This window comes from Dendrobates tinctorius, unplaced genomic scaffold (genome assembly GCF_039654945.1).
Source record: "Dendrobates tinctorius isolate UK_male_01 unplaced genomic scaffold, ASM3965494v1 ptg000121l, whole genome shotgun sequence".
NCBI lineage: Eukaryota > Metazoa > Chordata > Amphibia > Anura > Dendrobatidae > Dendrobates > Dendrobates tinctorius.
Genome location: NW_027361789.1, coordinates 7,146,775 through 7,158,778, shown reverse-complemented (window position 1 = coordinate 7,158,778; position 12,004 = coordinate 7,146,775). Strand labels below are relative to the sequence as shown.

Below are 12,004 nucleotides of genomic sequence, written 5' to 3'. Positions count from 1 at the left end.
AATAGTGAATGTTGTTACAAAGCAAGCTTTCGGGACTGCTTATGTCCCTTCATCAGGCTGATATCAAGGGACATATGGGGATAAGGGATATGAAGGGACATAAGCAGTCCCGAAAGCTTGCTTTGTAACAACATTCACTATTATTTGTTAGCCATTAAAAGGTATCATACCCACAAGATTCCTATTTTGTTTCTCTCACTCCAGCTTTAGCCACTTATTTATCTCCCTAAGCTCCTGCTGTCTTTCTTGTAACGCTCACGGCACCGGCAGTATTTCTGAAAGCACCATCTTGGAAGTCCTGGCTTTCAACATCTCTCCTAGTTCCCTTTAATCATTTTTAAAGGACCTTCCACTTCCCTCTCACCTTGTCATTGGTACTGATGTGCACCAGGACCAGGAGCCCTGATGAAGAAGGTCCGTAGACCTTAGAAACGCGTTGGCATCTATTTTGGCCTGCACGCGCTCCCATCCTTTCCCTCCGGTGACGTCACCTGACCTCCCCTCCCTTGCTCCAGCCGCTGCACGCCGGCGACGCCTCTTGGCCGGAGTGCGCCATTGTTTTTTTTACATCCAGCGGCTGTTAACCCCAGAGACGCGTGCACACCACCATCTACAGGAGGGACGCCTCCTTGGTGTCGCGTCTCTGTTCCCATTACCGCGATACAGCCATCATTCCATGCGGCACACGCTGGATCTATTTGCAGCTCTACAACCAATATGAAGTAAGTGGCATATTAACCCACATTCACCTAATTGATGGCTCTTATTATACATATTTATCAAGGTTATTTTATGCTGCATTTGATTTTTGATTCTTCATTTATGCTCTTTTTGTCCCTTAAAGGGATTCGTCTAGTATTCCTATATTTGGATATAGTTAACCAGAGCAGGTATTTTGTTCTATTGCCTATTGTTTGTTCTTTTGGGTGTGCACAGACCCAATATATATTTACCAGCAGCGGTTACCTTTTATATATATATCCAACCTTTGCACACTAGGAAGCGCCAGTGTATATTTGTTACTTCATATTAATTATAGAGTCCCCTACCACCAACATCTGTCTTGCCTTTGCTGCACTCCTATCTCCCTCCTATCTACAGCAGTTTTCCTGGTTGCTAGTAGCAACATCCTGCTGTAGTGATCCCCGTCCAGGGCTTGCATTCCTAATATCAACCAAACAGGCATATTTACTAGGTTCTGGCACCTCAGGGGTTCTGCCGATGTGATGTAGCACCTCAAATCATTCCACCAAATTCTGAACTCTAATATGGCGCTGCTTCAATTCTGAGCTTTGCACTGTGCCTTCAAAGTGATTTTTGACCACATAAGGGGTATTGGTGTACTCATGAGAAATTGCACAACAAATTTCAGGCTCTATTTTCTCCTGTCACCCTTGTGAAAATAAAAAAAAATTGTGGTCTAAAGCCATTTTTATGGGAAAAATGATTTTCATGGCTCTACGCTATAAGGTGCCCACCACACAAATAGATACATTCCTTGAGAGGTCTAGTTTCCCAAATGGGGCTCTCCAAATGTGAAATGGCATCACGCTCTCGATGCCGGAGTCAAATGGTGCTGTTTCCCTTCCCAACCCTGCAGTGCGACCAGTAGTTTTCACCCACATATGGGTTATCTGTATACTCAGGAGAAATTGTACTACAAATCTGGGGCTCCATTTACTCCTGCTACAGTTGTGAAAAAAAATTGTGGCTAAAGTAAAACATTTTGTTAAAAAAGTAAGGAGTTCATCTTTTTCTTCAACAATGCATACATTTTTGACTGGTGTCACTTTTGGGTATTTTCTGTCAAATAAATCCCCCCCCAAAGTCACTTCAAAAATGATGCGGTCCCCCTCCTCAAAAAAAAAAAATAGAAAAAGTTTTGCAATATTTGTTGAAAAAAAATTAGAAATTATTGATCAAATTTTAACTCTATCTTCAGACATACTGATAGAGAATTTAGATTGTGAGCCCCATCTGGGACAACGATGATAATGTGTGCAAACTGTAAAGCGCTGCTGAATATGTTAGCACTATATAAAAATAAAGATTATTATTACGTAGACATGTGGGAAATGTTATTAACTATTTTAGTTACCTAAAAAAGATACATAACCAGAAAGATTTTTTTTAGGAATATTACAAATAACCTTTATTCAATACAAATAAAGGTCAGCCACCTCAGACGACTTTCCCATACACAGTAGTGCTCGTTTGGCTGAGAGTTCCTGTCTTCTCTATGAAAAAGTCGCTGGTTGACAAGTGGGCTCAAATACTGGAATATAATGCAATTGGTAGTCCAAAACCAGACGTGTCCGATAGACACGTCCCCTGACAATCTGAGCCGATGCCCCTAGAAACATTAAAACCCATCAATATCATCCGACATTAGTCGAAAAGGTATGGGGACCTTTAGGACACATCATCAGTAACTTAAGACCAGACAACCCCTGTAATGCCCAATTTTTTTTTTTAGAAATAGGAGATAAGTCACTGCCAGAACCCTGTCAGCCACTTTCTCCATTCTCCCCTTTGAAAACAAGTGAACATTTACTTAGGCAGAGCTGAATGTTCATGTGTATGGGGGAAATCAGGAGAGATAGACCCCAAGAGCCATCAGCTAATTAACATGTATGAGGAACCTTTATTATTAAAACAATGATCATGTTTGCTTATCTAACCAGTTACAGCAAACCTATATATGTACTGTATTATCTAACCAGGGACAGCTACCAATTAGACTATTATCTGTTTCATGTTTTGCTTTAGGATAAGGAGGTTTGTGCAGGAGACAATGAGCCTGTTTACATAAACCAGACAAGCAATGGGTGTCTCCACTCTTAACAGAATTGCAAATTGCAGTCAACACAAGACAAAAAAAAGAGCCATCAATATCAAACAAGTGAAACAGAATAGAAGGGACACACATCACACTACCTTATAGGAGCCAGATGATTAGCACAGGGCTTCATTTCAATCCAATCCGAGAATGGCAGATTTATCACAAAGTTCTGTGATATTTTAATATCTTAGTTATTCATTAATAATATATCACATTGCTCATAATAAATGTAAGGAATTGCAAAACTAGGCACACACTCTGCCCAGCTCTGTTCCAGACCAGGTTCCATTTTGCGGGATATTTTAAACTGTCTGCTGAATATATATCTCCGATATATCCAGCATTACGCCTATACAGTTCCAAATGTCTGTCATTGAGTCCCATGAAAAAAATAAATACTCCACGTGGTATATACAATTTTCGTATAGTTAAAAAAAAAAAAAAAAGTTTTTATTGCATTTCTTCCCAGTGGGGACTACAAAACTGTGGTAATGTCACTGGTATTTAAGTATGTGGTTTTGCAGTTTTTTCATTTACACTAGTGTATAAAGACCACGGCACACCTAATTGTTACCATACCTTCCGATTTCATTAAAACCTCCGTACACATTTTAGGGGGATATCAATCTCCTAGACGGGAGTGCCATTGCTCTCGCTCTGGTGGACTCATGTATTATGTGGTCAGGCAGTCATTTGAAAAGTCATAAGAGATACAAATGTGCATATTATTTAACTTGCTTGTATAGCATCACTAATTTCCACAGCGCTTTGCACACATCATCATCGCTGACCCCATTGGGGCTCACAATCTACAGCAATTTTGCTATCTGGATATCTTTGGCATATGGGAGGAAGCCCACGTGAACTCCTTGCAGATTTTGTCCTTGCTGAGATTTGAACTCAGGAACCCAACGCTGCACACAACCAGTGCTAAGCCCTGAGCCACCATGCTGCACACACATTCACCTGCAACCTCCCACTGCATAGAGCAGCTGTTACCCCAGGGAAACTAGGGCAGGGTTGTTATGTAGGCAAGAGTCAGTCCCAGTTTTACTATGAGGCTGGGACCACACATGCGAGAAACTCGGAGAGGATCGCACGGCTGCATAGAAACACATGCAGTCGCACACCCGCTCCGGAGTGCCGGCGTCAGTGCCGGGTATTAACAAGTGAGACTCATCTGAGCTTCTTGCATGTGTGATCCCAGCCTGAAGCAGAAAGTAACAGCTTGTCAAAAGATGTTATTAGGCCAAAATCATATTTTGAATGTATAAGCGATCAGAGGACTCGCAAGCCAAAGGGATCACACATGTTACAGGGGGACCAATGAACCTTCAGTACATGGGAAAGTTTTTCTGTTGCATAAACCAAATTTACAAAATGTGATGAGAACAGTCTAATCTGCTTTCCAGTTCCTTAATATAACTTTCAAGACAGTGCTGCAATATTCTAAAGTTAAAGGCATCCTTGTGTGAGTAGCTCACAACATTATGCAACAGTCAAGGAGCTTCAGTTGATGGACTAAATCCTAATAAGGCCATGTGCACACGATACAGATATCCAGCAGATCCGCAGCGGATTATTCCGTGCAGAAACGTTGCATATCCACAATGTGATGTACAGTAGCATGTTAGTCAATTGAAAAAAAAAAACGCTGTGCAGACGCTGCAGATTTTTTTGTGCGGTTTTCTTGTGGTTCAAAATATGCAGCATGTCACCACTTTTGTGCGGGTTTCCACCTGCTCCATTCTCCAAATCCGCAGGGGAAAACCGCAAGAAAAAAAGGAAGAAATCTGCAGGAAAAATGCAGGTCATTTGACCTGCGGATTTCTTCAATACTGTGCGGAAAAATCCGCAGGGCTGAAAAGTACGTCTGCACTTAGCCTAAAAGGGCTAGTTCATGCACTTGTATTCTCTTTTTTTGTCTTATGGATGTGGGTATGAATGTATGCTTATGAGGCCATTAACTTGGGTCATGAGACTGGCAATGAGGCAGGTACTTGAAGCTCTAAGGATATGTTCACACACTACGTTTCTTTTTCCACAGGCAAAACCTGCCAGTAAAAAACTTGCTGCTTAAAAGTAGGTTTTGCTTAGTTTTTATTTTTTATTCCTTTTTTGCTGCGTTTTTATCAAGGTACATTTGTTTCTTGTGCATGCTGATAAAATTTAGCGCATATAAAAAAAACAAAACAAAAAAAAAACAAAAAAAAACACGATTTTTACTTCATCAGGTTTTGGCACCAAAAACAGATACCTGCTCTTTTCAGCGTTTTTTGCACCACCCATTGCATTCAATGGGTGAAATACACTGAAAGAAGTGACATGTTGCATTCTGCAAACCCCAAGGTTTTGCACAAAATACTGGAGACAAGAAAACCAAGCTGTGTGCATTACATTTCTGAAATCTCATACACGATGCCGATACTGTAAAATGCAGGTGAAAATTTGCATAAAAAACGCAACGTGTGAACATAGACCTGGTCTACACAGCAACTTTGATCGCACCAGCGTGGCATGACCGAAGTTCGCTCTGTGGTGATGCTACATCGTTGTGCTACAGAAGTGAATGGGATCGCATTGCAACACATACAGTAGTGCAACAAGCAAGTTTAAAAAAAAAAAAAAAAGTTTTTTTTAACTTTGTGTGTTGTGGAACTGTAGGTGTCAAAGTGTGAATCCTTTCACTTTTAATGCGTCAGGGTGTAGCACCACCTAGCAAACTTTGGGTAAATGCCATCGCCAAAGTCACCATGTAGCCCTGGAATAAGAACAACAAGAAAATACACTTGCTATGAGGACGTGAATCAGACCAACGTTCGCAAACACTTCCATTTGACTGTTAGATCTTAATCCGGAATAAATATGTCACTAACCAGTCGGAAAGCAATATTACAAAAATGTAGCCGAGAAAACATCACACAAAGAATACCGTAGTCATAAGTATGGTAGATTCTAGTAAGTAATGTGTAGCTAATTATCACTTTGCACTTGACAGGCTCACAGCTCGAAGATGATTTTGTTGATGCATTAAACACCAGTTTGCGATGCTGGAAAATCTCTCTAAAACTGCCAAGTTTCATTTGGATCAAACAAGTGGAAATGGAATTTCTAAGAGCTGGCGATCAGACAGCCTCTCCCAGGCACACACTCCTGGACACCAGAATGGGTGTAGAACCAAATGTTCCACTGAAATACAGGACAGCAATCTAAAGCAGATGTCAGATGCTACTGTGAGGTCCCAGTATCTCACACCCATTCCCACAGCAAGGAGTACATACACAATAGGGAAAGGTACATTTGTTATTACAGGGCTCACAGCCCTCCGGCTATAGGATTTGCAGAGCTATGCATTGTCAAGACAGGATGGGAGTGACACAACAAAACCTACACGTGCTGTGCTGCTGATAATATGACTCCCACCAAAGGCCATGAATGAGCCTCCCCAGCCAAAAAAACAAACATTGTCCCAGACTGGCACTAGTATACAGAATAATAAGGTTAGGGAGAGCGGGTGAAAGAGGCGGCACTGCCCATGTCCCTCCCCTTCTCCTATGAATGGGAAGCACAGTACTTAGAAGCAAGGCTAAAAACGTGGCAGACTCTACTAAGTAGCTTCTTGTTTCCAGATCACATGGAGGCGGACTAGAATGGGCTTCTATTTAACCCCCACACAGCTGAGCTCCACAAGGCAGTGTATAACTGAATGTCAGCTGAGAACCATGTGGGAAAGCATGATAAGCGGGAATCTACGCAGGTCTGGGTCTCTTGTACAGCTCACTCCAGCGTACAGAAACTTCTCCAGAAACTTTTCATACAATGGTTCTTAGGGTCTTTGGTGCCCTTAAACGCAAAGGTTTAAACGGGGTTTTCCCGCAACTTATTTTTTATGAAATGACAGGTTTATACAAGTGTGATTGACATGGGGCAAGCCTATTGGACCCTCAACACTACTAAAAGCTAGGGGTCCTATTCCCAGATAAAAATCTGGCTCTCCTTCACAGCCAAATGCGATCTAATTTTTCGATAGCAAAAGGGGATGAGTGACAAGAGTGAGAGTTGGAGGTAGTGGACCACCATCTTGCATATGTGACCTAAAAGACAGTTGTAGAGAAGAGTATTTCTTGGGAGAACACATTTCATTTAAGGAAATCCTGATCTTCATAGGCTTTGTTCCTAGGATGAGTTTTTGACACAGCATATTCTTTTAAAAAATGCAAGTAACATATCTACTATATAATCGTCTAATTCTGTCTGTTTGTAACGGAAATCCCACGCCGCTGATTGGTTGAGGCCGGCCACGACCAATCAGCGACCGGCGTAGTCCGGCCGCGAGTTGGTGTGGAATTCGAACGACGCACACCACCACTACCGTCGGGAGATCTGCAGCGCTAGCCGATCTCCCGACGGTTGCCGCGGGTCGTCTCCTGCCGCACGGATTTGCCGTAATCCGTGATATTGGCGCAGAATTTAAAGGGGATCTGTCACCCCATTTTTGGCCTATCAGCTGCAGCCACCGCCATTAGGCATTACAGCATTCTGTAATGTTGTAGATAAGCCCCCGATGAAACCTGAAAGATAAGAAGAAAAAAAAAGAAGAAAAAAAAAAAAAAAAAGAGAGATTATACTCACCCCGGCGTTCGGTCCGATGGGTGTCGCCGTCCCATCCTCATACCAAGATGTCCTCCTCCTTGCTTCTACCTCGGCTCCTGCACACGCGTACTTTATCAGCCCTGTTGAGGGCAGAGCAGAGTACTGCAGTGCCCAGGCGCTGGACCTCTCTGACCTTTCCCGGCGCCTGCACACTGCAGTACTTTACTCTGCCCTCAACAGAGTTGGCGATGTGCGTATTTCTGGCCCGGCGGCTGGAAGTGCGCATTAAATGCCGCTGTCAGAGTTTGACAGCGGCATTTAACTAGTTGATAACAGCAGGTGGATCGCGATTCCACCTGCACCTATTGCAAGCACATGTCAGCTGTTCAAAAGAGCAGACATATCCCGATAAACATGTGGGCTCAGCGCCGGAGCCCACATCAAAGGAAAGGAAGCGACCTCCGCAGTACTAGTATGGCACAGGTCGTGAAGGGGTTTAAAGGGAATCTATCAGCAGGTTTTTGCCATTTAATCTGAGAATAGCTTAATATAGCACAAGTGAGCCTGGTTCCAGGGCTGTGACACATTCAGATTTCTTGTAGCAGAGCTCAGAAAGCTGTCCCTGCTCACACCACAGTTTTCTAGGTACATTGTCTAATGATAGTGATCTGCTGATCAGAGGAGGAGGCGTGGTTGGACCAGGGCTCACATACACTGATCCAAGCAGTAATAATCTACTGGTAATAAAACCTTCATTGTATGGAAACAAAAGCACACAGCCTAATTGATACACTGCTGAATTCAGTGTCTCGGCTGCCTTCTCCTCCTGTCCTCTGAATACATAACAAAATCCTGCTGAGAGCTCCCCTTTAAATGCAGTCTGCCAGCCTTCACAGGCTATTGCTGTAGACACAGACCATACAACCATCCCATTAAAGGGAATCTGTCACCCTTTTTTTCCCCTATTAGCTGCCGGCATAGACATCGGGGGCTTATCTACAGCATTCTGTAATGTTGTAGATAAGCCTACGATGTAACCTGAAAGAAAATAAAAACACGTTATATTATACTCACGGAGGTGGGCGGTCCGATCCGACGCCTCCCTTTTTCATGCAATGACGTCCTCTTCTCCCGTCCTGTAATGGCTCCGGCGCATTGCTCTGCCCTGTTGAGGGCAGAGCAGAATTCTGCAGTGCGCAGGCGCAAAGCCTTTATGAGTGTACCACAACTACACTTTTTTCAATTTTTTTTATGAGGCACTTCAGTTGGTGCCTTCAAGGGTGTATGGCTGACCCTACTTGTAATTACTGGCAGTCATTGCACTGCATGCAGAGCTTTTATGAGTGTAGGAGTATCACAACTATACTTTGTTCACAAAAATTGAATGAGACACTACAGTTGGTGCCTTCAAGGGTGTATGATTAGTGCCTCTGTCCTGTCTTGGAGTCCAGCCTTCTCCAGTCATTGGTTGGATTTCTCCTTGTCAGCCACCTCCATTATCTGTCGATGGTACATCCCATGAGGTGTCTTGTCTTGCCATGGCGCTTCTGTGGTGATGGCAGGTACGCGGGATGCAGTGACAAGACGCGAGACGGATTAAACTTTAGGTAGTAACTTTTATAGATAGATGACAGTAGGGCTATCCTAAGCAACCAAACAAAATAACAATTGTCCTCGCAGGGACCAAATACAAGAAAACACTGATTAGGAGAACACGACTACTCTGGCAAAGGCCGGTCACTATAGGGACGCGGTATGGCCGACTACGGGTCCTTAGTTATTATGTGTCACTTAGCCTTCCTGACGTCCCTCGGCGTGTCGTTCGGTGGTGCTCCGGCAACGCAGCGTTGGGCCCAGCCGCTGAGGATCTGGCATTCCAACACCCAGACGAAGCAGGGGGCACAACAGGCCCTAGAAGAGTTCTTTGGCAGAATGTCCCCCCCAGCGGAGGCAGCGGGTTACCGCCTGGGAGTGGGAGAGTGGAGGCCGCAGCCCCCAGACAGGGGAGGGCAGCAGCGGTGCTGAGTGGCGGTTGGTAGGCCACCGGCGCAGCCAGCGGCTGCACTAGGGGACCCGCGGAGGGCGACGGGCCGGCCCCTACTGCGGACTGGAGTGGGGCGCTGGCGGCTGCAGGCGGCAGTGGACAATCCGCAGCCGTTGACGGGAGTGGAGCTGCAACGGCCGCGAGTGGCTGCAGGCAGGCGTCCTCTTCTCCCGTCCTGTAATGGCTCCGGCGCATTGCTCTGCCCTGTTGAGGGCAGAGCAGAATTCTGCAGTGCGCAGGCGCCGGACCTCTCCCGACGCCTGCGCACTGCAGGACTCTGCTCTGCTCTCAACAGGGCAGAGCAATGCGCCTGCGCCGGAGCCATTACAGGACGGGAGAAGAGGACGTCATCGCATGAAGAAGGGAGGCGCCGGATGGGACGGCGATACCCATCGGACCGGACCGCCCACCTCCGTGAGTATAATATAATGTGTTTTTCTTCTCTTTCAGGTTACATCTGAGGCTTATCTACAGCATTGCAGAATGCTGTAGATAAGCCCCCGATGTCTATGCCGGCAGGTGAAAGGTCAAAAAAAGGGTGACAGATTCCCTTTAAGCTTCTGACATTTCCATCGAAAGGAATTGTTTTTTAAAGTGGAAAATTAGGCCGGGATCACACTACCGTGTGTGAAACTCACACGAGTCTCCCGCATCAACACCGGAGCTGTGGCTGCATAGAAATACATGGAGCCGCAGCTCCGATCCTGAGTGCCAGCGGCAGCGCCGGGTGTTGATGCGGGAGACTCGTGTGATCCCGGCCTTAAGATCACTCAAGAGAACTGCTGAGAAATTAATTCTTAGAAAACGTCACTGACTAAAAGGCTCAATCGGAGAATTTAACAGGACGTTAATGCAAGTTCTAGATCTGTCAAGAATCAATATTACACATACTGATGGGATTTTGATCATCTTGACAATCACCATAAGATGTGAAGAAACCATGAAGTCAAATCCCTCAGCTCTCATCACTAACTAGAAGTAAATCATCCACATCACCCATCTACCACCAGTAAGACCAGTATCACCACCATCCCTCACATCTAGTAGACCAGTCCCACCACCATCCCTCACCTCTAGTAGACCAGTCCCACCACCATTATGACCATATCCCACCACTCACCTTCATCCTCATCTCCCACCACCAGCACTATTATCATCAACATCACTGAAAAGAAGAACTGGATATCATCACCATCGCCCATCTCCCACCACTCACATCCAGCAGACCAGTATAACCACCATTATCCTCATCTTCCACCAACAGACCAGTGCCCTCCCAGTCTGCCAGTGCCACCACTCACCTCCTGTAGACCAGGCAGTCCATATGATTGATCTCCTTGTCGGAGCGGTAGCGGCGGTAATCTTCCCACAAGTCCTTGATGGCGGTGACAGCCAGGATGAAGAGCACCGGGGCCAGCGCCAGCTCCGGCTTGAAAGCGTTCACCGCGGGCACGAAGTTGAGCAGAGCGATGAACACGAAGTAGACATTGGCCAGGCGGTGGAACTGCTCGAACAGGTTCTTGGGCAGGAAGGACAGCGCCGTGTACTTGGTGGTCTTGATGGCGTTGCCCGCGTGCTGCCGGTTGGGGTTCTCCGCCGCCGTCTTGCCGGTCGCCTCATAGAGCAGACTGGAGCGGACGGTCCTCGCCTTGTTCTCCTTCTTACTTTTCCTCCGCTTCTTCCTCCTCCTCACGGTGCCCTGCTCCTCTCTTGCCACCTGGCACTTTGGGTCTCCTCCGGCCGCCTGCATCCTCCTACGAACTCTGGGCAGGCGGAGGACAAGTTACTGCTCCCTCATGTCCCGCTGCAGACACAGGCCGGCCGGCTCTCATCCTCCCGCCTGTGACGTGACGGGGCGCCGCCGCATCACCCGTTGTTTTGGGTTTTTTTCCTCTGATATTCCGGGTTCCCGCTTTGAACTTTCGTCTCCAAACTTTTGAGTGTTCCTCTAAGTCCCGCCCTCGTCCTCCCTATGAGCGGAGCGCGGCCTCGTCACCAATGGCAGCCGGCCGCCCAGCTTCCGCTCCAGCACAGCCCTGACTGGGAAGATGGTGGCGCGGCGACCGGCACCGTGCACACACCAGTGTTATCTCCGTGGCCGCTGCCTGCAGGGTGGGCTTACACCAAGGAGGATATTACCGCCAGAGCATTTTTTTGTGATGTTCTTTTCTTTTAGCCATCATTTCTTTGTAGTTTGTGACAAATGACATAAAACAAGGTGACAACTCCGATTACACCTGCAGCCGGAACAGTGGTCTCCTCCCCCATTGCTCTCGTTCCATCACCTCAGTGAGGAGGAGACCCCAAATGTAGCGAATCCTAGAAGTGGATCCAGCGGGAAGGTTCATTAAGATCCTAACGCGGGCGTAAAATAGCTTAAAAGTCACCCATTTTTCTACCACTCTGAATTTGCCATATAATTTTGTTGTGTTTCCCCGACAGTCACAACCAGCGTCGCCAAAATGGCCGAGGCGCAGTTACCGCCACCCATCTGCTCCATGGAAAGCTGTGTCACCATAGTACTG

At 46.1% G+C, this 12,004-nt stretch overlaps 1 protein-coding gene across 1 annotated transcript in view; it reads right to left on the bottom strand.

Moving 5' to 3' along the window:
* LOC141046841 (phospholipid-transporting ATPase VA-like) overlaps positions 1-11,433 on the bottom strand; it is an 85,590-nt gene extending 74,157 nt beyond the window's left edge. Inside the window, exon 1 of the mRNA XM_073541494.1 lies at positions 10,781-11,433. Within this exon, the coding sequence (XP_073397595.1) occupies positions 10,781-11,229 (449 nt within the window). The 5' untranslated portion in view covers positions 11,230-11,433. The remainder of the gene's footprint in view (positions 1-10,780) is intronic.
* Positions 11,434-12,004: the final 571 nt, after the last annotated feature.